General features: G+C 42.2%; 1 protein-coding gene across 9 annotated transcripts in view; it reads right to left on the bottom strand.

The window, feature by feature from the left end:
* Nucleotides 1–25,633, bottom strand: part of BCAS3 (BCAS3 microtubule associated cell migration factor) — a 469,548-nt gene that overhangs the window by 240,395 nt on the left and 203,520 nt on the right. For 8 of the 9 annotated variants that reach the window (XM_084803266.1, XM_084803265.1, XM_084803270.1 and 5 more), the window contains 3 exons: nt 24,851–24,951; nt 20,644–20,840; nt 17,333–17,430 (listed from right to left, as the gene is read on the bottom strand). In XM_084803266.1, coding sequence (XP_084659392.1) covers nt 17,333–17,430; nt 20,644–20,840; nt 24,851–24,951 — 396 coding nt within the window. Of the gene's footprint in view, nt 1–15,095; nt 15,553–17,332; nt 17,431–20,643; nt 20,841–24,850; nt 24,952–25,633 lie in introns of those variants that run through there. The other variant, XM_084803272.1, reaches the window with a different exon arrangement.

Raw genomic sequence — 25,633 nt, 5'->3', positions numbered from 1 at the left:
GGAAGGAAGAAAGCAGCAACATTACAAATAATAAAAACAGGCTTTCCTATTATTCTTGAATTTCTAAATTATGTATGACATCACTAGATGATGTCATTCCAAGTTTACATAAGGTAATTTTAAAGATAACTACGGTAGAAGATAATGGAGGAAAGAGCCATAAATGGAAAATGTTATATAAAATGGTAAGTAATAAATGGTAGACTGTGAAAAAATAGGCAATTATAATATAATATACATAACTACAAGAGAGCTCTATAAAAAGCCAGAGAACACGGGATGTCACATTCCAAGTTAAACATGGCATCTGTATGTGCTACATAACAAAGCTGCAAAATCACAGATAGAAGATGACAGCGGTGCTCCCAGCTGCTTCTAGAAACTTCCCTTCAGGAAGCCTCCCTCAACCACTGAGTGCTCACGCTGCCGATGGCAACAGAAAATGATACAGACACAATGAAAGTTGGGCAGTTTTGTGAAATTAAACACACACTGTGACTCTTTCGAGTCACAAATGAAACCTTTAGGTGGTCGTTTCAGGGCAGGATTAATTTAAATTGCCAAAAACTGAAAATTAGAATGTCCTACAACAGGGGATGAAACTGTGGTACATCAATGTTACAAAATACTAGCCAACAATGAAAAGGAAAGCTGTGGCAGCGGGGGTGGGGGGTGTCCCAAGATTAAACCTATGGTCCCACACATACCTGCCTCCCCCAGGAACCTCAAGGGCATTATGTCCAGCTGGAAACACAAGGAAAGGAAGTATCAAAAGTCACATGTGGTATGAGTTAATTTACTTAGCGCCCTCAGGAGGTAAGGGTTATAGAGATGGAGACTAGGGAGGCGGTTCCCAGGGATCAGAGTGGTGATTAAGGGGTGCCCCACCACACCCGGTGAACTGGTATATATTTCAATGTTCAACTTCAATGGAAATGAGAAAACAGCTCCCTCCAAAGGTAACTAATTTATCCATTCTCTAAAATTAAGGTTAACATACTAGAAAATAAACAAACACATAATGCTAAACTTTTTTTTCCTTTTTTTAAAGGACAGGGTATCAGCCAGGCATAGTGGCACATCCCTGTAATCCCAGCACTCTGGGAAGCAGAGGCAGGTGGATCTCTGTCCAGCCAAGGCTACACAGAGAAACCCTGTTTTGAAAAAAAAAAATCAAAACAACACAAACATATAATGAGCTGAGCCACACTAGCCAGCTTGCCTTCTCTCCCCACGGGCACCAGTTCAAAGCACTTCTTCCAGTTTGCCCCAATTCTGAGCCCAGGAGGTGTAATGGGTCTGTGGATTTTTCCTCTGGTGTCAGCACTGTTACCACTTTTCATGGCTTATGGTTTCCTTCCCACACTTCACTTAGGTTTTACTGAAAACCTCACACATGAAGAAACTGGGTTCCTCCCAAGTTCTGCTGTGATCATTTAGTTTAAAAGAATTACAGGCCTGAAGAAAGCCAAGTTCAGGTTTGGGTTAAACACCTGGTTGGAACAGCAGGCAGGAGCAAGGCAGTGATCCAAAAGGCTGTGCCCTGGGGCAGGACAGCTTTCAATAAATATTACTAGAGGATATTTAAACAGCACCCAACTCATTGTTTTATTCTCATGAGAAAGGTGGCAGCAAAGAGATGGAGGGTAAGAAATGGCTCCATAAAAACCAAAGCTGAGCCAACAAAGGGAGCAAACACACAGAGGCTTCTGGAATTATGTGTATAGAACATAGGCTGACAAAAATCTTCACAAAGCTTCCATTTCTTAGCTATGCATGTATTATTATTGTTATTATTATTATTATTATTATTATTGTTATTATTATTATTATTCACTAGTATTATCATCACTCATATTATTAAAAGTTTAATCACTTTACAGCCTGACCCCAGTCCCTTGCACCTCTCCTCCCAGTCTCACCTTCACACACTCCCCCACTTCTCCAATTCCCCTCTTTCCTTCTTCTCAGAGAAATGGAGGCAACCAAGGGGTAACCACCCACCCTGGCACCCTAGCCCAGCTAGGGGAAGGGATCCAGTGGCAAGCAACAGAGTCAGAGACAGCTCCTACTCCCATTGTCGGGAGACCCGCATGCTGGCCACGCTGCACATCTGCTTCATATGTGTAAGGGGTCTAGGCCGAGATTATGCATGTTCCTTGGTTGGTGTTGGAGTCTGTGCGCCCCATGGGCCAGGCTAGTTTTCTCTGTACGTCTTCTTGTGGTGTCCCTTACCCCTCAGGCTCCCCCTTTCCTTCCTCCCACTCTTCCATAGAACTCTCAAAATTGAACCTATTGTTTGGCTGTGGGTCTCTGTATGTGTTTCCATCAGCTGTTAGATGGAGCCTCTCAGAAGTCAGTTACGCTAGGCTCCTGTCTGCGAGCAGAGCACCATTAATAGTGAGAGGGGTTGGCTCTCTCCCATGGGGGAGGGGGTCTCAGGTTGGGCCAGTCACTGCTCTGCCATTCTCTCAATCTCAGTTTTATCTTTATCCTTACACTTCTCGTAGGCAAGACAGATCTTGGGTCAGCTACTCTTCTCTTATTATACACCTGAACAGGACTTATCCTACAGTGGACATCTTAGAAGGTTGGGGCAAGCGGGCTTACTTTTACTATTTTTATTTATGCGCATGTGTGGATGTGGGTGCCCGTGGGGGCCAGAGGAAGGAGCTGGATCTCCTGGAGCTAGACTTACAAGTGGTTGTGAGCCCCTCAACAGGATGCTGGGAATCAGAGTTGGGACTTATGGAAGCATAGCAAGTCCTCTGAACTGCTGAACCATCTCCCTAAGCCTAGATGAAAGTTTAAAAGTAGTTTTGCTTTTTGTTTTTGTTTGTTTGTTTGTTTGTTTTTAATGGACAGAAGAAGCATTTAACTTCTTTAGAGCCTTAGATGTCTTGGAAGACTCTTCCACAATATTTAATTTGAAGTTCATGGTGCAACACAGATCCTAAGCTATCAAGACCGTAAGTTAGTCCAATAACCCAAGTATGAGATTAAGTGCAGATGGCAAAGGCACAGATCTCAGTTTCCTGAAACAGCCAATACCAAATCCACTGCTCTATAGTAATCCTATGTTACTTCCTCATTTTCCTTTAATTGAAAAAAGTCTATTTATTCAGTTATATAAAGTGGAAAAGTTCTAGAGATTTGGGTTTTTAAAATATTTCTTCAAATAAAAGAAGAAATGTATGGCTTGATTATTCCTTGTTCAAGGCTTTGCCTTGCCTAAACCTGGACTGATGTTCTTAGCATCTGCTGACACGGATGTGTGGGTGGGGAGGCAGAGTGTGAGCGAGGACACCAAGCCCACCCAACTCCTGGAATTTCTACAGAAAAGACAAAACTTTCCAAGTGAAATAGTCATTTTGGTAAATGAAACCATTTGTAACCTTAGAGAAGTTGGTTTTTTTTTTTTCTCTCATTCCAATGTATCATAAGAAAACTCCACACTATGCTTTAAAGGCCATAAAGCTTTGGCTTAGAGCAAGGTCAACAAGAGCTGAAACCACTAATGCCATGCTCTCAGAGAGCAGGGACAAAGGGCACTGACGCCTCAGCACCACTGGGATCCCACTCAACAGTCCCACCCAGGCAAAAGCCATATGTCAAAGACATGCCAGGAACAGAGTTTTACAGTCCAAGGAAAATCTGTCCATTTAGGGACCATAATAAATACCCAGGATCCTCAAGAGACTTCTCCTTATAGACATAAAATAAGAATATCAAAATAGGAAGACAGACACTGGGCACTGGAGAAAAGGATGAACAAGGTTGGGACCAAGACAGAGATGGAAGTGCAAGCATTGTCCATCAGGACAGTGGTCACTGCCTCTGTCACCTTAATGGCTTCATTTGGTGATTTACTTGTAGGATAAGAACACTGTGTTTATGTTTAAAAACCTGAATCCAGTCTCTTCCTATGGAACACATGTTCAAATCACATAGGGATTAACACAAGCTCTGGGACAGAACAGCCCTGGGGCCACATTTCTGTTTTCTCAAGGATCAGCTGGGACAGCAGTATAGTCTGTATTATACACATATGATGCAAAGAGTATGCAAAATAAACGAAAGACTGCAGTATTTTATCATCATTGTGGGAATGTAAAGAAGCAAAAACCCAACATTTAACAAGCCCTTTCAGTGCTTGAATTTGATCAAAAGCATTGTAATGTCATATTCTAATAACCCTCTTAACACAGGAAACAGAAATTTAATATTTTTTAAAATGTATTTATTTTCTATGTGTGAGTGCACGCCTGGTGGCCCTGAGGTCACAAGAAGAGGTCAGATCCTCTGAAACTGGAGTTACAGGCAGTTGTGACCTGCTGTGGCTTTGCATTCTTCTTATGAACTAAGCTACTGGGGTCCTGAACTTCATCAGCTGTGGGAATAGGACTCCAGCCTACACCTAGCTACAGACAGCACATATTACAGCACAGATCTGCCCATTCTAAACATCAATTTATTAACAGAATTTTCAATGAAGATCTGTATAAAGTATGGTCATGGAAAATAAGATCAAAAGAGGTGGTAAGATGTACTTAATGCTTCTGAATCACGGCGTCCTTGAAAACAGAACTGATGGCAATGCCACTATCCCATGGGATTTTACAAAGAATGAGGGAAATAATGTGGGAGATGATCAGCAAAGCCTGTTGTTCAGGCAATCAACCTAATAGTGTTTGCTATTATGTGCCACTTGCATAATTATCATGCATAATTTAATATGTAACACAGAACTCAAGACGTATAAGCAAGGTACTAATATCTTATTGAATAAGCCAGCCCAAATCACTTTTCATGAATAAGGGAACATATAATAAAAATGTTAATAACAATTGTAATTTCCACGATAACAACCAGTATTTTCATTTTTAAAAGGACCCCTACCAATTTGCACATATGAATAGGGTTTTGTTTTGTTTTGTTTTGTTTTGTTTTTTTAAAAGCTAGGTTCCACTGCATCCTAGGCTGACCTGGAACTCTCTATGTAGACAGGAATGACCTTGAACTTCTGACCCTTCTACTTCCACCATGAATGGTTTCTTTGGTTCTGGGACTCAAGCCCATGGCCTTCTGCACACTAGGGAACCACTCTCAAAACTCAGCTACATCTAAGGTCGCTGGAGAATCTTGAACAAATGACAGTAGTACCAGCAGTAACAATAGCTGATGCAAATATTAACACAGAGACCTTTGGCTCATTAGTATTTTGAACACATCAACCAAGCAATTACCTTTTTGCAAATGTAAAAAATGGAAGAAAAAACAAAAAGAACTGGCTAGGAGTTGCCAAACATCACTGGTCAGGAAATGGTCTATTTTTGGTTTGTTGGTGTGATTTGTTTTGAGAGGGTGTTGCTGTGTAGTGTGTGCTGCTGGATAGACCAGGCTGGCCTTAAATACAGAGAGATGTGTCTACCTCTGCTCCCATATGCTGGGGTTAAAGTCATGCGCACAATTCAGGTACACTTTCATGTCTGGATTCTTTCTGAAGCTTATTGAAGAGCCCAGTATTATCACATATGCTGAGGATGAGGTAAAGAACAGGTCTGAATAGGCACTACAACGAGACAAAAAGCAACTGTAATTTTAACATGTGAAAACACAAGTCAAGAGGATGGGACCTGAAGAGCCTTTACACGTTTCCAAGTGGCTGAGAGCTGTGAGATCTTTACAGTAATAAATATTGTAGGGCACTGCAGTCCGCCGGGACTCCTCGCTCATATGTTATTCCACAACTGAGGATCAAGGTGTCAGCTCCGTTTAGAATCAGTGCGCGTTTGGCTTTTTTAAAAGCTTTAACACATATCTTGAAAAGGCAATTAATATTTCTCGGGGAAGTAGACTCACTCTGCCCCCCTTCCCCTTAGCTCTGGCTATGAAAAATGAACTGTGAGCCTCACACACTGCTACTTCTTTAGTTTGCGTTCTCCCACTGGGTGACAGCAAAGAAATATGACCTTGAGTGATCACTAGTTTAGTGTGAAGTCTTTCCCAAGTGGAGAGCCCTTACCTGTAATAGTGCATTCCTGACCTGGAAGCAGCTGTTCACGACTTAATGTAAAGGTCTCCCTGTGACCTGCATGTGAACCCAGGTGAGCCACTAGGACAAGAGCCTGACATCATCAAAACTTCATCAGCGAGGTTTGCCAATGGCTGTTGGAGAGTGGATGTTCACAGTCTATAATACTGAGTATAAATATACTTGGTGGCTACAGCCATGAGAAATTGGGTAACAAAATGGTGCGTGAGGCTGGAATGGTGGTGCAGCAGTTAAGAGCACTGGCTGCTTGTCCGGAGAACCAAGGTTTCGTTCCCAGCACCTACAAGGTGGCTTATAATGCTCTGTAATGCCAGTTTCAGGTGATCCAATGTCCTCTTCTGGAATCTTCAGGCATCAGGCATTTATGATGTGCACAAACATACACTTAAGGGAAACATCCATACGCATGAAATAAAAATAAAAGTGTGCATGTGTGCATGCGTTCGTGTGTGTGTTTATTCCTAGGTCACACACACATTCCCTGATGATTTCAGGAGTACAAAATTAGCTGTCTTGATTGACATGCTAGTCAAGATCCTAGAATGCAAAAAGTCCCAGAATGCATTAGTGAATAGCCAATCACTATATAACATCAACCAACAGTCATTTCATACATCTTGACCTCAGCTGCTTTTTTTTAATAAATAATTTTTTAAAAAACTGTGAGCACTTAAAAATTTTTAATTTTGTTTTACTCTTATGATAATGTACATAGTCTGAAAGACTCCCAGAAGGATTTCTACTTCTCACTGCTGCACAGCAGCCTGAGTTCTCCCTCAAGAAGTAACTACTATTTAATTCAAATGTAAAATGTAAAATTTTGGTTCCGATGCTCCATCGTCAAATGTTGAATTCCTTTCCCCTTACTGTGTCCCTGTTATATGGGAACTAGTTAGGGGTCAACAGACTGTAAAGAAGATGAACTTGGTCTGAACTAGAAAATGATATCCTAGTCATTTTAACACTGGGTGAGCAATGCAAGAGTAAATGCTGAAGAAGATTGGGGAGAGCAACAAGCAAGGGAGTGGAACAGAGAAAAAAATGAGACTGACACAGGGCTAGGGCAAGCAGGCAGCTTTGGACACAGCAGCTCAAGTCCTCTCAGTCAGAATTATGCCCTCCTTGTGGTTATAAAACCAGACATTTCAGGCGCAAGGGGAGTGTCCTGAGCCCTCCACAGGCTGAGAACCCAGCGGGTAAAGCAGTCTCCTCCTTGGCATGCACTGTCTCCATCTCAAGTTATACCGTGTAGAGAACACGTAACTGGGGAGCTCAGCTGCATCTTCAAGCTTAATGTTGAGGGTCATGTACCCACGTATGTGTGTAAAATTCTTTTTAAGGCACAGTGTCCCCTTATGTCCATCTGAGCTCAGGGAAACTTTCTCCTTCTGTCTCCAGAGGACCTGAAGGCATGGAGGCACTGCCATGTTTTTACTAGACAGTATTAACACTGAGCACGGAGAGGGTAAAGGGTACTTTCCAGATTAACCCAGGTTTACCACACAAGATTCCATTTAACATGACAAAACTCAGCAGCACCCTATCCTGCTTGGTGTTGCCTAGGACAAAAGCATAAGCTGATAAATATAATTTTATCATAATGAATTCTGGAAATTTTCTTTAAAGATTTTTGGACAAATGGAATTTAGGTCAGGTTCCCTTATGCCAACATACTATGCCATGACGGGTTAGCTGAACTGACAGTTCTCAGATGCCCTCATGGAAAGCAGAAAAGTTAGCTAGAACAGCCAGAGAAAAGCCACATCTATTACTTCCCTAGATGTCGCCACCCTGACCACAGACCCTAGAGAGCAGAAGTGTGTCAGTGAGGTACAGAGAACCCAAAACCCCAAAGCACCACTGAGTAGAGGGCTGTAGCCCCTTAATTCTTATTCTGTGTAAACACATGCAGTTTAGCCTGGCTTGGTGGCACACGCCTTTAATCCCAGCACTCAGGGAGGCAGAGGCAGGCGGATCCCTGTGAGTCTAGCCTGGTCTACAAAGCAAGTGCAGGATGGCCAAGGCTACACAGAGAAACCTTACCTTGAGGGGAGCGGGGAACACATGCAGTTTTTCTGCTAATTTTTACAATTTTCTTTTCTTTTCACGAGTCCTTTGGCTGCACACATTTATGTGCCTCATGTCCTTGGAGTCCAAAGGTGTTAAATCCCACAGAACTTGAATTAGGGATAGCAGCAAGAGCAGCAAGAGCTCTCAACAGCCAAGCCACCTCTCCAGGCCCAATACATGCTGCTGGTTTGTGTGTGTGTTTTGAGACAGGGTTTCTCTGTGTAATAGCTCTGGCTGTCCTGGACTCACTCTGTAGACCAGGCTGGTCTTGAACTCACAGCGATCCTCCTGCCTCTGCCTCCAGAGTGCTGGGATTAAAGGTATGTGCCACCACACTTGGCTACATGCAGTCTTAAAAGAATGATATAAAGTACAACTTGAAACACTTCACAGAATACTTCTGTTGTTCACAAACGAACAATGACTCCGTGTAAAGACAAACCTAAAGGCATATAGGTGTTTTCCAGGCGTAAGTGGTGTAATGGAGCTGGAGACGCAGCATTACAAAATCCTAATCAATCTATGATAAAAAGCCTATGTGTGATGGGGAATCAATGATTCAGCTCAGACCACCTTTGCTCTATGGCATGTAAAACGTGTGTGAAGGGACCCTTTTATTTAAAAAAACTACATATATTTATGCATGTGTTGTGGGGTGTGTAGAGGTGGGAGATGATTGCCCCCCCCAATCATGTGGATCTGAGGCTAAAACTCGGGCTTTATCCACTAACTACTCCTGGCCCAAAGAGGTCACAAGGCCTTCCTTACCCCTTTCCCGAGCGGATCGTAAGATAAGCAATGACACAACAGTCAGAGCCACGCTTCCTTCTCCCACCCGCCCCCTACCCACGCCCCACGCCCACTTCTTGCCTATACTTTACTATTTCACGAGGCTCAGTGACCCTGACTGCTAATACTACAGGCACAAACAATGAAGCCCGTCCTTGCCCTCGTGGCTGCCCTTGGATCATACCTCAGAGTCGGCTTACTCAACTCACTTTCTCAGTGTGGTGCTTAACTGTGTGGAAAGTGCCAAAGCAAAAGCCTTTATTCACATCTAGGTATTTGGGTCAATGAAATTTGAAAAGTCCACAACGACAGGCTGCTCATTAGAGTCATCAGGATAGTTTCAGAGCTAGTATGTAAACTTCCTTCTGTACCCAAAGATACAATGTTCTGACCTGATAGCATCTCCCCAAAAACCTCTTAAATATAGTGAAGAAGAGCAGAGATAAAGACTTTTTTTTTGGGGGGGGGGTCTCTATGCACAATAGATCTCCACTGCTCTGAATGGGAGCTTGTCTCTAACAGCAAGCCACCTTTATAATGCCCAAATAATCATCGGTGCAGGTCAAGAACTCCACACCGTATTGATTACATCTCTACGGAGGAAGGACCCTGCAGCATCATTCGCATCCACCCTAACAGGGATGGCTTTTAAGTATCTGTGACACTAAGAATTTCATTCTTATAAGTGCCAGGACTAGAAAGCCAATGACCAGTCAGGCCTGTCAGCTGTTGCCTGAAGCAACAAGGACAAGATGGGAACTCATCGTTGTGGAATGTCATCTGCCAGCTGCGTTCACACATTTTCACCACCTGAATAGCTGATTCTCCTGACTGCCACATGGCTCATTTCAGCACACACGGTTTTGAAATGAATATTTGATCAGGTAGGGCAGAAAGAGATTTGGACTTATCTGAGGTGTCACCATAATGCACTTTTAAGTAATTCTAACTATCAGGAGCAAGGTGTCCTAGGATTTATACTAGGATATTTGGGAAATGGGCCTGTGATCCTAATGAAGGCAGATTAAATGAGAGAAGACACGTGAAGACACTTAGTACAGTGTTGGGCATCTTGCTGTTTATAAATGAATATCGCTTCCGGATAGCGGTCCCTTCTGCCTATTGGCAACGGTCCAACAAAGGTCTCACAGAGCCTGACCTACTGTGAGACTAGGGTCTCTTACTGACAGGGAAACCTGAAAAGTCACCTCCCTTTCCAGTGTCTAGTTTTATCAACACTGAATGCCAGCACGCAAACTTGAGGAGAATAAAGCGAGCTGGTGCATTCAGGCTGCTTCTTTCTGGCAGCAGCCCCTGGAATTGTGGGTTCATGACTTCCAGTAGTTCAGAAAAATTTTGCAGCCCTTCATATATTTCTTTTTCCCTTGTAAACATTCTTTGCTCCCACATTTGTAAGGGCTGCACGGCATAGCTGGCTACTGGAAACCAGCAATCCCTGGGATGTGGCTGCTCAGTTTTGTTTCACTCTCTTTGAAAGGCTTAGTTCTTTCAACTTGCTGGGTCTGCAGCCTTCAACAACTGTTTTTCTTGATTTCTGACAAAGGGTGGGTATCTTAGTTACTGTTCTATTTCTGTAAGGAGACACCATGACCAAGGTAACATAAAATAAAGCATTTAATTGGGGGTTTGATTCAGTTTCAGGGGGTGAGTTCACGCCCATTATGGTGGGAAAAATTACAGGAGCTGGCAGGCAGGCACAGTGCTGGTGCAGTCACTAAGATCTTATATCTTGCTCAAAAGTTGGAGGCAGAGAACAGTGGGACTGGGCCTGGCCTAGGCTTTTGAGAAGACAAAGCCTGCCCCCAGTGACGCACTTCTTCTAACAAGGCCAAACCTCCTAACTCTTCCCAAAATAGTTCCTCCAATAGGGGCCAAGTATTCAAACACATGAGGCAATGTGGACAAAACTGGCCTGGAACTGACCACCCTACCTCAGCCTCCCCAATCACAGGCATGTGCCACCAGGCCTGGCTCAACGAAATATCTCTGGTGATAGTTTTGAATGACAAAATATCACTTTGGCTATTTTTCAAAGTTTGTCTATTTTCTTCAAACAAAAAATTTTATTATAAATATGGCACAAACACCCTCTAACTGAGCTTACATTTAATAGTGAAATGTTAGCCCTTCACCATAGGACTGAAACAGCCATGCTCAATAGCACATTCTTTGTTCAATGGTGTCATGATAATCTATGCAAGTGTGACAAAGACAAACAGAAACAACATGAAAAAATAAAGTCAACTTTCCACAGTGAAAACTATAAAACTTCTAGTGGGATTTTAAAATTTTAGGTTTCTAGATATAAGTTAAATATAAAAATGTAGTTTCTGTTATACACAATGAAGACCTTAAAATAAAATATGTTAATATATTAGCACCAGAAACATTAATAAATAAATTTTATTAATGATATGTTGGTAAAGTTCTGTATGGAAACACACCAGGTAACAGGAAAGATGGAAGAAGATCCAAACAAGAGGCAACCATGGGAGTCTCTGCATTTTAAAACATGTTTCCTCTCAGAGACACCAGACACACGCTCAAGTGGCTCCTCCTGCCTTGGCCTCGTAAGTTGCTGTGACGATGCCTGGTTTCATTCAATATTTTAAAGACAGCAACTCTCCAAAATGTAAGGTACCCACACAGTGAAACCTCAATCAAATGTCATCAGATTTTCAAGTTGACTATTAAATGTGTCTCCTTTTGTGTGAAAAACATACATAGCAGTGATTATCAGTTTTTGTCAGAAACTCTTTGTGCTAGTCCACAACCTCAAAGAAGCTTCATGTACGCACCTTATATCAGTCAATACTTAAAATACTTACATAATTTAAATTTTTAAGGTTAATAAAATCTTTATATTATAATAATCTTTGTTTTATGAAAGTCATTTTTATGTAGCCTGGGCTGACCGTGAACTCACAATCTTCCAGCCTCAGCCTCCTGATGCCTAGGACCAGGGACGTGTGCCACCACACCTGGCTAAACCCATATGGATTAAAACAAACAGCCTTTGGTTGAACCATGTCCAGAAGATCTGGGTGCACTCACGTCTGTGATAGAAAGGATGGTGCACTAACGCCATCCTGAGAGTTGATCTAATGCTGACAACCTCAGCTTCAGCACAGGAGCTAAAACCATACTTACTAATTACCATTCCTATTTTAATTCTTCCATCCCATTTTGCACCAGGAAGAAGCATATAAAAGCATACTCTAGAACAGCAAGGCGCTGGTCATTTGCAAAGTGTTCTTTCCTCATCACTGATGTCATTTACTATATAACATGAGAAATTAATATTATTATGTACCTAACCAGAAATCCCTTTAAGTATTAGAGTCCTGTAGGGAGAATGTGAGGTACAAGGTTCTCAATTTTAAATTTTTCAGTAGGAAATTATTATTGGGAAAGAAGTATCATTTTCTTCAAGATGAAAGAAGCATTGTATATATTACAAAAGAAAGAAAGAAAGAAAGAAAGAAAGAAAGAAAGAAAGAAAGAAAGAAAGAAAAGAAAGAACGAACCATTTGGCAAGTCAGAATACAACTCTAATAATGACATCATTACTATAGTTGTTTTCTGCCCGTGCACTCAAGTTCATTCATTCCTGCAGCAACTAGTGACACACAGAGCACCTACAAGAATTCAAAACAATGCTTAAGTACACGTGTGAAGTTATTACAATTATGTAGAGCTCCGGAAAGGCAAAGCTCCGGTGCGAAGCAGTGACCTGTGCATTAGAGTCAGTATTGATTGTGATTACTGTACATTTGAGTTCATACTGACTGAGTGGGCCATGGGCCACGCCTGTTAGTGGACATATTCCATTGTTGGTCTGATCCACTGGCTTGTATGATTGGCATATGTGCACTGTAGCTACATATAAATCATACTGTATTTTAAAAGTGTCTTCAAAGGTAACCCCAAAGCAACTCAAGTTTCAAAGCTGAAATGGACTGGCAACAGCACCGCGCAATCCTTGTTTTGTCTGACACTGGGTCAAGCTGTGTTGTCCAGGCTGTCCTCATCCTCATGGGTTCAAGCAATCCTCCTGCTTCAGGCTCACAGGTAGCTATGGGGGCAGGCATACCTAGGAATGGAAATGCATTAATTCTGGAAGCTAGCCACATTTTTTTCTTGCTACCACAAGCTTCCAGAATTGGTCTTTCCTCCAGAGCAAACATTTTCATTTTGATTACTTATTTTAGCCTTTTCTGTGGCCATTCCCAGCGCATGCAGTGGGATACCAGGAGTCCAGGGTCCAGCTTGCTGTCTGGTGAGGTTACAGCTGGCACTTTGGTTGCCAGGAGGACTCGCCTGCTTCGGGGGAGGGGGGACTTTTGTTTGTTTCTAGGTGTACAGATGGCACCAGGAAGCACAAGCCTCTCAGACTCTTGGTCACAATTTAAAACAGCGAAGCTAACAATTTAACACTCATGTCACTAAGACAAATGGAATTGCCAGTTCAAACTTAAACAGTTTCCTTGTCCCTATGCCACCACTGCCTCAGGCTACAGGAACATTCCAGCCTTGTGCTTTTCTTATGGTCAAATTTGGGTTTATGTTTTCTTTGTTTGACCTGTTCTCTAACACTTACTTTTAAATTTTATACAGATGGTACATGATCAAAGAGTGAGAGCTGATTTAATGCCCATACTTTATCATCTGCCATTTAAAATGCTAGTCTTAATAACGAAGTTTGGTATTTTCCTCCTCCGAAGAGCAGTTCACAGATCCAGCTCAGCCTTCTTTTAATTTCGCTCTACTCCTTAATCCTCTTAGTTTTCCAACACAAGCTTTGAAGGCCCAAGGGACAAGCCCAGAGTTTTCGTCACTTTATAATCATAAACAATGTCTGAACTGTGTGACCTGAAAGCCTTATCATTTATTCAAAGAACTACTTTTGCATTTCTAAAGAATATTATGTATTTTTATATGAGGGAACTACCTTAGGAAATAACTTGAATTCATCCCTTACAAGGAGGGAGAATTCCAAATTCTGCATGGGAATTCTCATTTTCCACCTGGGAGTTCAGAGAACTTATTGGGGGTCTCAGTAAAACTTAGGGACCGTGAACGTAAGTACCAGTTTCTCCCCATCAGTTGTAGCTTTATGAGTGTTGCCTCACAGAGCCGCACCAGGCAGACTGAGCCTAGCTTCTCCTCGGCACCTGTGTCGGTTCCCGACTGTGCCGCTAAGAAGGCCTAGCTCTGAACCTGAATGGCAACTGGACATCAAGTTACAAGTCCTGTTCCTCTAGGAGCAGATCCGTAACATCTGCCCTTTAATCTCAGTCCTTCAAAGTATTTGTTGATAAGCATTGGATCTCTACAGCAAAATGCAAACCAGGACACAGTCAGGGTGACCCAAGGCTTTAGAGCTCTTTAATTTCACTGTGCAAAGAAAGGATGACACTACACTGTCCTAAAAGTAGGATGACAAACCAAGTAACAAACACACAGCCGGGAAACAAGCTGGAGAGGTGGTACATGGCTGTTCCCAGCACTGGGAAGATTGACGCAGGGAAAAGGGAATTGGGAAGCTAAGTTCAGACGAGGGAGCAGCAACTGCCTTTCTCTTTCCTCTTTGGAAGTCCTTTACTTCAGTTAAAATGCAGGCATGTAGTATTAGTATAAAATTTTTCTCATACTATAAACAATGAGAAAAGTTCTTAGGTATTTAAAGTGGTAAGAATTTATAGAGAAAATGTGGGAAAAAATTAACCTAGTGCTTTGTCCAAAAGTATTATTTATGATTCAAAAACTCCATTTTATAAATTATTTGGGTATGTGTAAAAGTGAACAATCAACTCAAAGCCTCTTCATCTTAAGACCAGAACATCTCACAATCAAAAATAATGTCTACTTATCAAAGACCTGATGAGAAACTAAAATGTGTATATTTGCAGAGATAGGACATAAAGACAGCTTTTCCTGTGCTTAAAGCCACTGAAATTGGCAGTGTGTGCAGGTGCGTGCATGTGTGTGTTCCATATGTATCCCAACATGAAGAAGTGAGATGGCAGTAACTATTAGGTAAACTGTGAAAGAAAACTCGTGTTAGAAAAATAAAGTAATACACAGGTTCTGTCTTTTGGTTTCAACAGAATCATGCCACACTAACACAGACATAGCTAAAATAAAAACTGCACATAGGTTTTCAATTTTTCCACCTTTATTATCTCATTTTGTATGGATGGCTGTTTTGCCTGCATGTACGTCTATGCAGTATGTGTGTGTAGTGTCCACAGAGGCCCGAAGAAAACACTAGATCCCCTGGGACAATTTCAACAAACTTATTACCTTAAGCAAATACAATAATTTTTTTAAGGTAATAAGCCTTTCCAGGAAGAACCACAAACACTTAGTCTCATTGTATTAAACACTGGAGGACTAGCAGTCCTGTTAATAACAGTGATCTCATTACAGCAGATGGAGGCTGGGTACAGAATATTACCCATACAATCACAATGATGTGCAGCACTGACTCGTCATCAAAGGGGACCCGAAACACGTGAGGTGGCGGAGGAGAATGACCCACACAAGTCCAACTGCTCACGGCTGAGGCGTCTTTGTTCAGAGTTAGAGAGGAGTACATACATTCACTGTTCTGGCTGGTTCATAAAGAAAATATAGATTTCAGGAGGGGAAATGCAGATAGCCGAGCTTAACCACCAAAAAAAAAAAAAAAAAAAAAAAAATCCATTCTCTGCCCAAAAGGTAGGCAACCTCAGAGGTTCAAGGCCACAAAACAACAACCCAAACTCTGAGGCGTTGACAAGGACCATGAGCAGATCACGTGTGAACGCCTACACTCTACTACCCAAAAATCAACTAAGATTATGTTTCTGATAAAAAACAAAAACCTAATACAACTGAACTTTTCCATACTCATGACATAACCTAGAGCTAAAATGGTTCTACGATCAAAATAATATGTATTATTACCTCAGATTAGCCTATCAAATATGCCTAACACAGGGCAACAACTTTGTCAGCGTACATTACTAATACCTAATTACTTGACAGCAAAATTACTAATATTATAGATTTTAAGAATGTATTATAGGCAGAATTAATATTTCGACACAGTAAACCGTAATTTCAGACCAGCACTCTTTGATTGGCCAACCAAGACTACCCAAATGTTTGTTCCTTGCTAATCTCAAAAGTCTCATTTGCTGCAGAGACACCAGGACAGAGCTCATCCAATTCCTTGTCTGTAGCATGCAACAACCATAGGTGTTAACTTAGAGCAGGAAAACAAGAATGAGCTTTCTAATCAAAGACCATATATTAGAGCAGTAGTGCACGCCTGTAATCCCAGCACATGGGACAGAGTGAGTCCAGGACAGCCAAGAGTACACAGAAAACCCCTGTCTCAAATAACAAAAAATAAAACAAAACAACACAACCAACCAACCAACAAACAAAAAGACCCTACATTAAAGTTAAGGTGTGGGCCTAGATATAAACAGCTTCATACCATCTGAAGTACATTCAATTTACCAAAATAGACAAAGCCCCTGCATGCTGGGATGGAGTCAGGCAACAGTTTTGTAATGTTTTCCGTTCTCTTTCATATTTTTAGCCTCAATCAAATCAGCCATTTGTGGGGATTTTGAAACCAGCATAGATTAACCTCTAACTGTTCGGCTCTGGAGTTTCTGATGAACGCGCTTGTGACAGTTGGGACACAGCCCTCCTGTGAGATCTTCAGGCCTTCCCATGTGCAGCAATACTGGGCACAGCACCAGTCTCCCTTTCTTCATGCATCGTAGACACGCAAGAGCACATTATCACAAACAACTCAATGACTGCCCAGGCTCTGCTGAGGACATCTCTATAATACAAACGAAGCAACCATTGCCAGAAAGTTACTAATGTTCCAGAAATTACTGTGGCTCCTTCACAGGCTGATTGCAAGGAAGCTGGTAACTGTGCTGGACACAGCAGGCTGGCGCACTTCTGGCTTCATGCTTCCCTTGGCGTGCAGCTATGCTAAGATACAGCATTTAGACCCACTCTGCTGCCACAGACCAGGCACTTTGATACTCCACAGGTTGAGTAAATTGAATCCATATATTGTATTTACGCTCTCTGTCAAGGTTGCTGCTTGACATTTCAAGTGATCAAAGGCAAACAGTCATCAACCCTGTAGCCTTCAATACTAAGTTCATTACATTTAATCAGGGCCCAGTTCCACCTCCCCACTCACAAACACTAAGAACGCTTGAATGCCCTTCAGTTTTGAGGAACAAATGGAGGCATACTGCTGTCTAAAGACAGAAAACCCCAAACAAGAGCACAAAAGAGCAAAGCAATTACAGGGTCCCCTATAATGTGTAAGAAAATATATTTTAAAAGTAGAGAAATGTTCTGTAAACATCCTACCTGAGGCAGCATCAATCACTGTGGAAACTCCCCTTCGATCAGAGACTGGACGGGATGACCCTGGCATGCTGACTGGGTCAGAGCGTACCGGCTGGATTCTGCAATGCAATTTAATTTAGTTCACATATGTTACTGGCATGGCAACTGTCACTTCCTACAACAGACCTTAAATCAGGAATGCTGGAATAGCTCAATCCATTAAAGAACCATACACTCTAAAACCAGACACAGAAGGAGCTACGGCCCCTAACTCCTACTGGAAAGCATGGCGCTCCTACCTTGCCAGCCACACTCTAAGCTGTTCTTGTTAGCTTGTACTGTTAGTAAATTCAGAAAGAAGTTGAAAAGTTAAAACTGAAGTGAAAAAAATGAATAGAATTGGAGAAGCAAAATACTTTACAGTGAAAATATTGGCTTTTCCAAAGCAAACTTATGAACAGCTCTGACACTCTTCAATCTTAGTGATAACTCAGCAACTTGTACATGAGTGAGTGAGTGAATATGTAGAGGAGAGAGAGACAGAGGGGGGGGGGAGGGAGGGAGGGAGGGACGGAGAGACATGGATCCTTATGCAGTCCTGGTGGTCCTGGAACTCTATGTAGACCAGGCTGCCCTCAAACTCACTGAGATTCTTCTGACTCTGCACCTCCCCACAAGTGTTGGGAATAAAGCTGTCCAAAACCACATCCAGCCATAATTTTAAAGATTTAAGACACTGTCATGCCATCATTACTATTTATTTACTAGGATAAGACAGAGTAACAAATCTGAGTATGCTGCAGGTCAGCCAGGACAGTGTTTTCCATAAGACTATCAGTTCAGATGTAATGATCAACTGGGACCCAGCACACTAGTTTATTACATACACTATCAAGGGGCTCAGGAAGGATAATGCATAAATGCTGAGTCTCCAGGTGCTTTAAAGCAAACACTAGTAAGGTACCAAGGCCCAGGCAACGGAGAGGAACGATCCACGCCTGCACTTCTGGTCCTCACACAGCGAGGCTTTACTCTACATTAACAGTGTGCATAGTGTTTAATTTAGGAAGAACAGGAAAGTAAAATATAAGCTGTGCTTGCAGAAAACCAGGATTCAGAATGAGATGTCACAGGTAAAGAAAAGTGCAGGACAGGAAGATCGGAGAGGATGGAGCCAATGACAGACAGTGTAGCTGACAGTGGCCAATAAGAACACACTGCATAGTGACAAGGGTATCAGAGTTTGTGAGGGTTGGCAATATAGTGTTCACATAGCAACAAAGTCACCACACAACAACTTCTCACTGAGCAATACACTACTGTTCACATCAGTCAGGCTTCTCTTGGAGGTGAGGTAGGATCCACTCAGCTGTGCACATCAGGCTGAGCTTGAATTCACAGAAAGCTACTGCCTTCATGCTGGAATTAAAGGAAACTGTACCTTTAGAATTAGAGGTAACTGGGAAAACACACGCAGCACTACACCTGCCTAATGGTATGGGACAAAGCACAGTGTAATGTACAGAAAGAATGAATTAAGATTATAAAAAAAAAAAGTTACTTCTAAATTTTAAAGAAAACTGAGGCTAATGTCCTGCCATATGACCAGCAAGGCCAGAAAGACTGAAAGCCTACATGGTTTCTACAGTGCCCATAAGGGGACAGAGTCTCAAAATTTCCAGATATAGTCTGGGATAGGGATGGCAGAACTCCATAAACCCCAACATTCCTTACTCAGGAGGCTCCTCACTCGGGAGGACAGTCATGAGCTAAAACCATCCTGACTACACAGTCAATTTCAGGAAACCCTGGGCTATGAAATCACATCCAGTCTTTGAACAAACAAACAAGCAAGCAAGCAAGTAAACAAACAGAATAGAAACCCTGCAGCCTTAGCTGCAGATCTGAGCAGCCAGTGAAGGGGATGAGAGAGAGTTCCTGTTCAGGTAGCTAAGTGGTCAACGCTTTGGAGACCATCACAAGGAATCTCAGGAGGGCAAGTGGCATCACATATGTCCTGGCCGCTCCATGCATAGCTCCCACCGCCAAACCAAGTGCCTGGCATGAACATAGCCACTATGTACTGCATATAAAGAATGAAAAAAGCCATGCTACCTAAATAAAGAGATGTCTGCTTCTTTAAAAATATAATCAGTTCTGAAAGCCTATTCTAGCCTACCAAGCATTCTGTTTATGCTTTGTTTGAGACGGGGTCTCAATTACATAGTCGTGGCTTGTGTAGAACTCATGTCTTCCATCACACCCAGCTTGGTTTTGTTATTTTATTAAAAAACAGAAACAAAAACTTTTATTGCTATTGACAAGACTAAAAGCATTTTTTGTCAAGTGATTAGAATATAATTTCCCATAATTTTATTTTAAAAGATATACAATAGGAAAGTCAGAACACTTTTTTAAACCAAATCTACAATAGATATTTTAAAATACGGCATAGGGTGTTCTTATGGCCTTAAACGCACAAACCATGGGTCTTGGCTTCATGAATGCTGGGATTAAAGATGAATGCAACTACACTAAGTCAGAGTTAACTGATTGCTATTTTTCCTGAAGGAGGAACACACTGGACTCTTATGAGGTAACCTACTAGCACTCAGCCATCCCAGTCCTACAAACCTACCAGGGTTTCTCTGTGTAGCCTTGGCTGTCCTGGACTCACTTTGTAGACCAGGCTGGCCTTGAACTCACAGAGATCTGCCTGCCTCTGCCTCCCAATTCTAGAACTATTTTAAACAAGAAAATAAATAAAATGGAGAGTCTATTACACTATATGAGCCAATTCGGTATCTACCAGTGTCTCTTAGAGAAACAGAGTGAGTGCTATGCAAATACTAGGCTCCAAAATTTAAAATTCACTAAATTATACCATAACATGAATAGAAATGAAAAGCATACCTTTTAGACATATATAGGATTCTGACAAGTAAGGAGTACGGAGTGATACCAGCAAAACCCAGGCCACAAGTTACAAATGAATTGTACTAACACCTAATCATGTGCAATGCAAGATAATAAAGGCACAGGTGAAGAGCAGAACAGCAATGCCAACTTCAGAAAGCTGAGGACAGGTGCATCACAACGTATGGAAATGGAAGCCTAACCTGGGATGGCTTTTTAAAGTGCTCCATTTCAGATGTAAAATACCTGCTGCATGTGATCAGATCCTGAGCAATGACAACACATGACACGTAACATATGGAGTGGGCAACAGGACACTTTCTCAAAAGGAGAGTGTAAATTCTGCCTAGGAAACTCTTGTCTAAGGAAGACTTGAATCCTGTCTTGCAAGGAACTTCCTGGTTCCCCACTCCTACCTGAGACTGTTGAGATCTAGATCATCTGTATCAAAGTCCAAGAGTGGCTGTGGTGTGTCGCTTGGTCCATGAGACTGTAACACAGAAGAACTGGATGATATGACTGTGGTCTGGCCTGAGGGGTGGATGGTTTTGAACTGGAACTGTGGACCCATCCACAGGCGTCTGTGGGGTCCAGTGTGTGTCACAATTTCAACCTGAAAAAGAGACAGAGTCACGGCTTCAAACTCCTGAGACAGTTTCACAATCCCTGCACCTCTTCTTCTAACAGCCACTTTCCATCGGGGTGAAGTGAAGATGGCTGGAGCACCAGGAGAAAAATGCAGTCACAATGACCCCTTGACTGGAACAAACTGTGGTGGTTGGCAGCATCCACTGTTCTTGCAGAAGACTTCAATTTACTGCCACATACCCACAGTGGGTGGGTACCTTATACTGGCTTATAGCTTCAGTTCCAGGGGACGCAGCACACCTTTCTGAACTCTCACGGCAGCAATACTTAAGTATATAAGGCCCCATACACATATACATAAATTTAAAATAAAATCTTAAAAAATCCAAATTGTTCCCACAAGAGCCACAGTGTAACAAAAACCCCAATACAAGGGATGAGAAGCCAAGAGACTTTCAAAACACTGTAGACCATTGCTACTGACCTTGGAAGTGCCCAGATATGGAAGACACCAAGCACTTCAGACACAAGACCTAGAGATCTGAGCCTGATCTGAACTTAAAGTCTCCAAATTAGTAACATTGCCTAAAAATTATTCCTGTTTGACCAATAAAAAGCCAACACACCCAGGCAGGGCAAATGGGATATATGCGGCTAAGGTTCACAGGCTTTTGAGACAGAGAGGATCTTGGGAAGGGATACAGTCCAAGACCGGAAGAGGATCTTGAGGAGAAGTGGAGGAGGAAAAGAAAAGAGGTGGCCGTCATGGGTTAGGTGAGGCGAAAAGCACATGGCCGGTGTAAATGGAGAAATTGCCCCAAATTAGGAACATTAGCAAGTATTTCGGATTATGGATTGGAAGTAGCTCAACAGAAATTATTAGAAGCAGGGAGATATGGGAAGTAGTTTAGGGGATTAATATCTGCCCTGCCCCAGGTGAACCAAGGTTATTTTAAAATATAAAAGCTGTCTTGAGTTTTTATTGATTGATAGTGGGTTAGAAAATACCATCACAAAAATAATTAGCCTAATAATAAATATTTATTAGGCCCTAATTATAAATTAACCACAACACTCCTTCCCAAGGACTAGAATTCATGGAACTAGAATTTCTAATACAAGCTTCCAAAAGACAGAGGCAGACCAGCTCTGACACCTGCGAGGCACACAAGCATGAAGGGTGACAGAGCGGCACACGTGCCTTGGTGGTAAGCCACAGCTCTCTAATTGGTCTAAGACCAGCTTAACATGAGGAAAATCATTCCTGGTACTGGAAACCTAACCAACTATCTGCGACTAATCTGGTCATAGACCTTTGATGAGAACCTACAGCCTCCACTTTACTAAGCCAGCATGATCCCTAACTGCATCCTCAGTGTTTACCCTTAGACCCACAGGTAAGGTAGTTCTCACCCTCACCAAGGGGACGTCTCTCTGTACCAGATGGAGACCACTGGAGAAGAGTGTAACCTAAGGATGCAGAGTTATGCAGCTCAGTTCCAGCCAATAGATCTACAACATATTCCTGCATCCAAGGCTCAGGATGGAAGTTGCTTAGAATCTTAGATTCTAAGAGCCAGAAGGACCGGAAGTTTGCTGTGAGTTTATGTCTCCTAGAAAGGTCCAACAAGGTATACCCATGAGGTCTCACCAACATGGCTGCCTAAGCATAACCTAAACACTGATGTCAGCAGTAGACATGCTAATGTGGACGGTGGTCCTCACAAAGCCTCAACCCTGATGTAGCACTAACGAGTGCTGAGGGGGAGAAATAGTCTTTTCCAAGAAAGGGGACGCAAATGGCTCTCTAAGACCAAATAGCCAGCCCTGAAGACATCCAAGAAACACTATACAGATCAAGCAGGTGCTCGTTATATACTTAGAAATAAACACACAGCAACAACAACAACATGATTAAAGAGAAAGAGACCATGAATTTTAAAGAAAATGGGAAGTGGGAGAGTTGTACATAGGAGAGTTTGAAAGGAGGAAAGAAATGGAGGAAATTACGTACTTATAGTATAATCTCAAGAAAGAGTTAACCCAGAATTGTAGACATATCTACATACCAACAATGTAAACACCATACCATGTATCTAAAACACAAACATTCAATGAAAGAGAAGGTAGCTGTAGAGTTGGGGGCTGACCACCTTTGTGAATTCAATGAAGTCAGTATTTAGCACAATGTAGTCATGCAGTGAAAGTAACTAAAAGCGATTATTTCAAGCTCTTGAAAAACATGGAGCTGTTCTTGGCTCTCCAGGGCTAAAAGAACGACCCAAATAACTTCACAGAAGAAGCTGGTTTCCTTGTATAATGCAGTAGCATATTTACATTGCTTTCAAATTTTCTCACATCTACTTTTTAAATAGCCTTTAAGATCTATTTTTATTTATGTGTGTATATCTGTGTGAGGACATGTCACATGTGCACAGGTGACTAGGGAGGGCAAATGATAGCCCAGTTACAGGCAGAAGTGAGCCACCCGGTGTGGAGCTGGCGACTCGGGTCCTCTGGAAGAGAGTCAGAGCTCTTGATCACTGAGCTGTCTCCAGTCCTCACATCTATTTTTAAATAAAGGAGCTATTACGTTTTCTTTCGTGCAACTGACACTTGATCAAAATGTTTTCTCAATGGTCGTAAACACTGACACAGGGTTTTCCGCACAGTAAAACAGTAGTTCAACAGTTGTATAAGCATCGTGCTCTGTGGAAGGGGCACTGCCAGGAGCATACTTAACAGTGTGAGAAAAAAGCAAATAGAACACAAGAGGGATCTGAAAATGACTCCGCAAAACCATCCTTCTGAATAACAGCTTATGCAAATCTTCAGCAAAACTCAACTAATACTACTCCCAGACTTGACGCTGCTGTATTTATATATCGCTAGGAAAAGGTTTTGTGAAGTGGCTTCCCACGTGCTTTGAGTTCTTGTCCTGATGTTTTTTATATTTAATTATGTTTCTCAGATTGCAATGATTGAGTCTGAACAAAACACAAATGACAAGGTTCACAGAGTGTGAGTTCAAGAGGGCACAGGCATGTCCTGGCCTTGGAGCAACATTCGCAGACCCACTAACAACAGGGAGAAAACAGCAGATCAAGGACAGTGATTTCCAATTCTGAGAGTTGCATTCAGCAATGTAAATTAGGCCACAGATAAAAAACTGTGTGTATTTTAAGCTCAAAACCATCAGTGTCACAGAGCCGAGAGGTAAACAGATGCCTGTGCAATTTCACTGAGGCGATAGCCAGATGTTCCAGTATTCATGCTCCTGTTGTGTGCAGGACAAACATATTGCACACACTTTCACACTGACAGCACACATTACCCCTTCTCCTAACGAAGCGAAGGACAGTGGTTTCTATGCCAGCACTCCTGGACAGAGCTTGTGCACAGTGGGGTGATTTTGCCTTGAGGTCACTAGGAGAAAGGGCCTCCGCATAGGGGAGAGCATTGTGGTGGTGGTGTAAAAATGTACAAAGAGGTTTGTTCCTTCAGTTCATGAGCCATTTTAGCTTTCCAGGCTATCCTCCCTGAGAACACCACAAAGGGTCCCACTTCTCCGAGGCACCTGTCTGATAAAAGCTGCCACGTTGGTAATGTGAGACAGGTCATTAACCTCCACAGTGATGTCAGACTTGAGGCAGACATAACAGCATCTGTAATGAAGTCACTGTAATCGCCCCACTGTGAAATCTGCCCGAGTCGCTTTTATTTCAAAGCGCTTCACTTGAAGACACAGGCACCTGGTAAAGTGAGGAGTGGCTGGCTGAAGCTGTTTCAGGAATGGTTTAGAGGCCACCAAGAAAGGGATCCCAGCATGTGGACATTCTGTATGCTCCACATTGAAGCAAACATTCGCATGAGCAAAGATACGACAGTGATACTTCTGAGACATTCTTAACATAATACCCACAACCCTGATGGCTCACAAGGAGTTACCTGCTCTCTCCATTTTCCTGTGAGGAAAAGAATAAACACAGGCGTCCATTCTCCCTTACTGCAGTAACCCTGACGTATCAGTTTTACCTGAGAAAGCCATTCTTCATCTTCCTGTCCACTGTGGTCAGAGGCTAAACTGTCATAGGACCCATGTCGAGTGATGGGGCCAGGACTTCCAGGAGGGAGTGCTAGAGGAGTAAAAAAGTAAAAAATAAAAAGATTAAACATCTCCAAACAGTGCATTGGAGAAACAGATATGAACATAATCAGCATGAATTGATGCTATAACACGTAAAACACAAGGGCAGCTCATAGAACTAATCAATCGTGTGCTTAGAAATATCTCCAAGTACAAAGAAACTCTGGCCAGGCATGTTGGCAACGGCTGCCCCCAGCAACTCAGAAGGCTGCGGGAGGGGATCTTGTGATGTCAGCCTGGGCTATGGGAAGAGGCTTCATTTAAAAACAAACAATAAGCAAAAAGCCAGCCAACCAACCAAAGCAACAAAAAAACAGCTGAGGAAATTTAATGGTCTGACCGCTGGGAAAGGAGTAACTGGACCCATGGCAACACCATCTTTCACTGAGGAGTGGCATGCCTACTTGCTGGAGGGTTACCTAGAACCCATTCATTACTTATATCTACAGTGAAGGCATAAAAAACGCATGATATTTGAGAAAATGTTTAAATCACTGAAAAATTTCACTTATCCAAATGTCTTCTTTCTCAGCTATTTCATGTAATTTCCATAATTCTTCAGTACTATGATATAATGGAAAATAGTCTTTATTCGTCTACAAAGAACCTTTAGTTAGTAAAAATCAATAAACCGTTTTTGTTTTGTTTTTTCATTAATTTGGTGTCTGCTT

Source organism: Acomys minous (genome assembly GCF_964271855.1).
Source record: "Acomys minous genome assembly, chromosome: 12".
NCBI classification, from domain to species: Eukaryota; Metazoa; Chordata; class Mammalia; order Rodentia; family Muridae; genus Acomys; species Acomys minous.
This window is presented reverse-complemented; position numbering and strand designations above follow the sequence as displayed.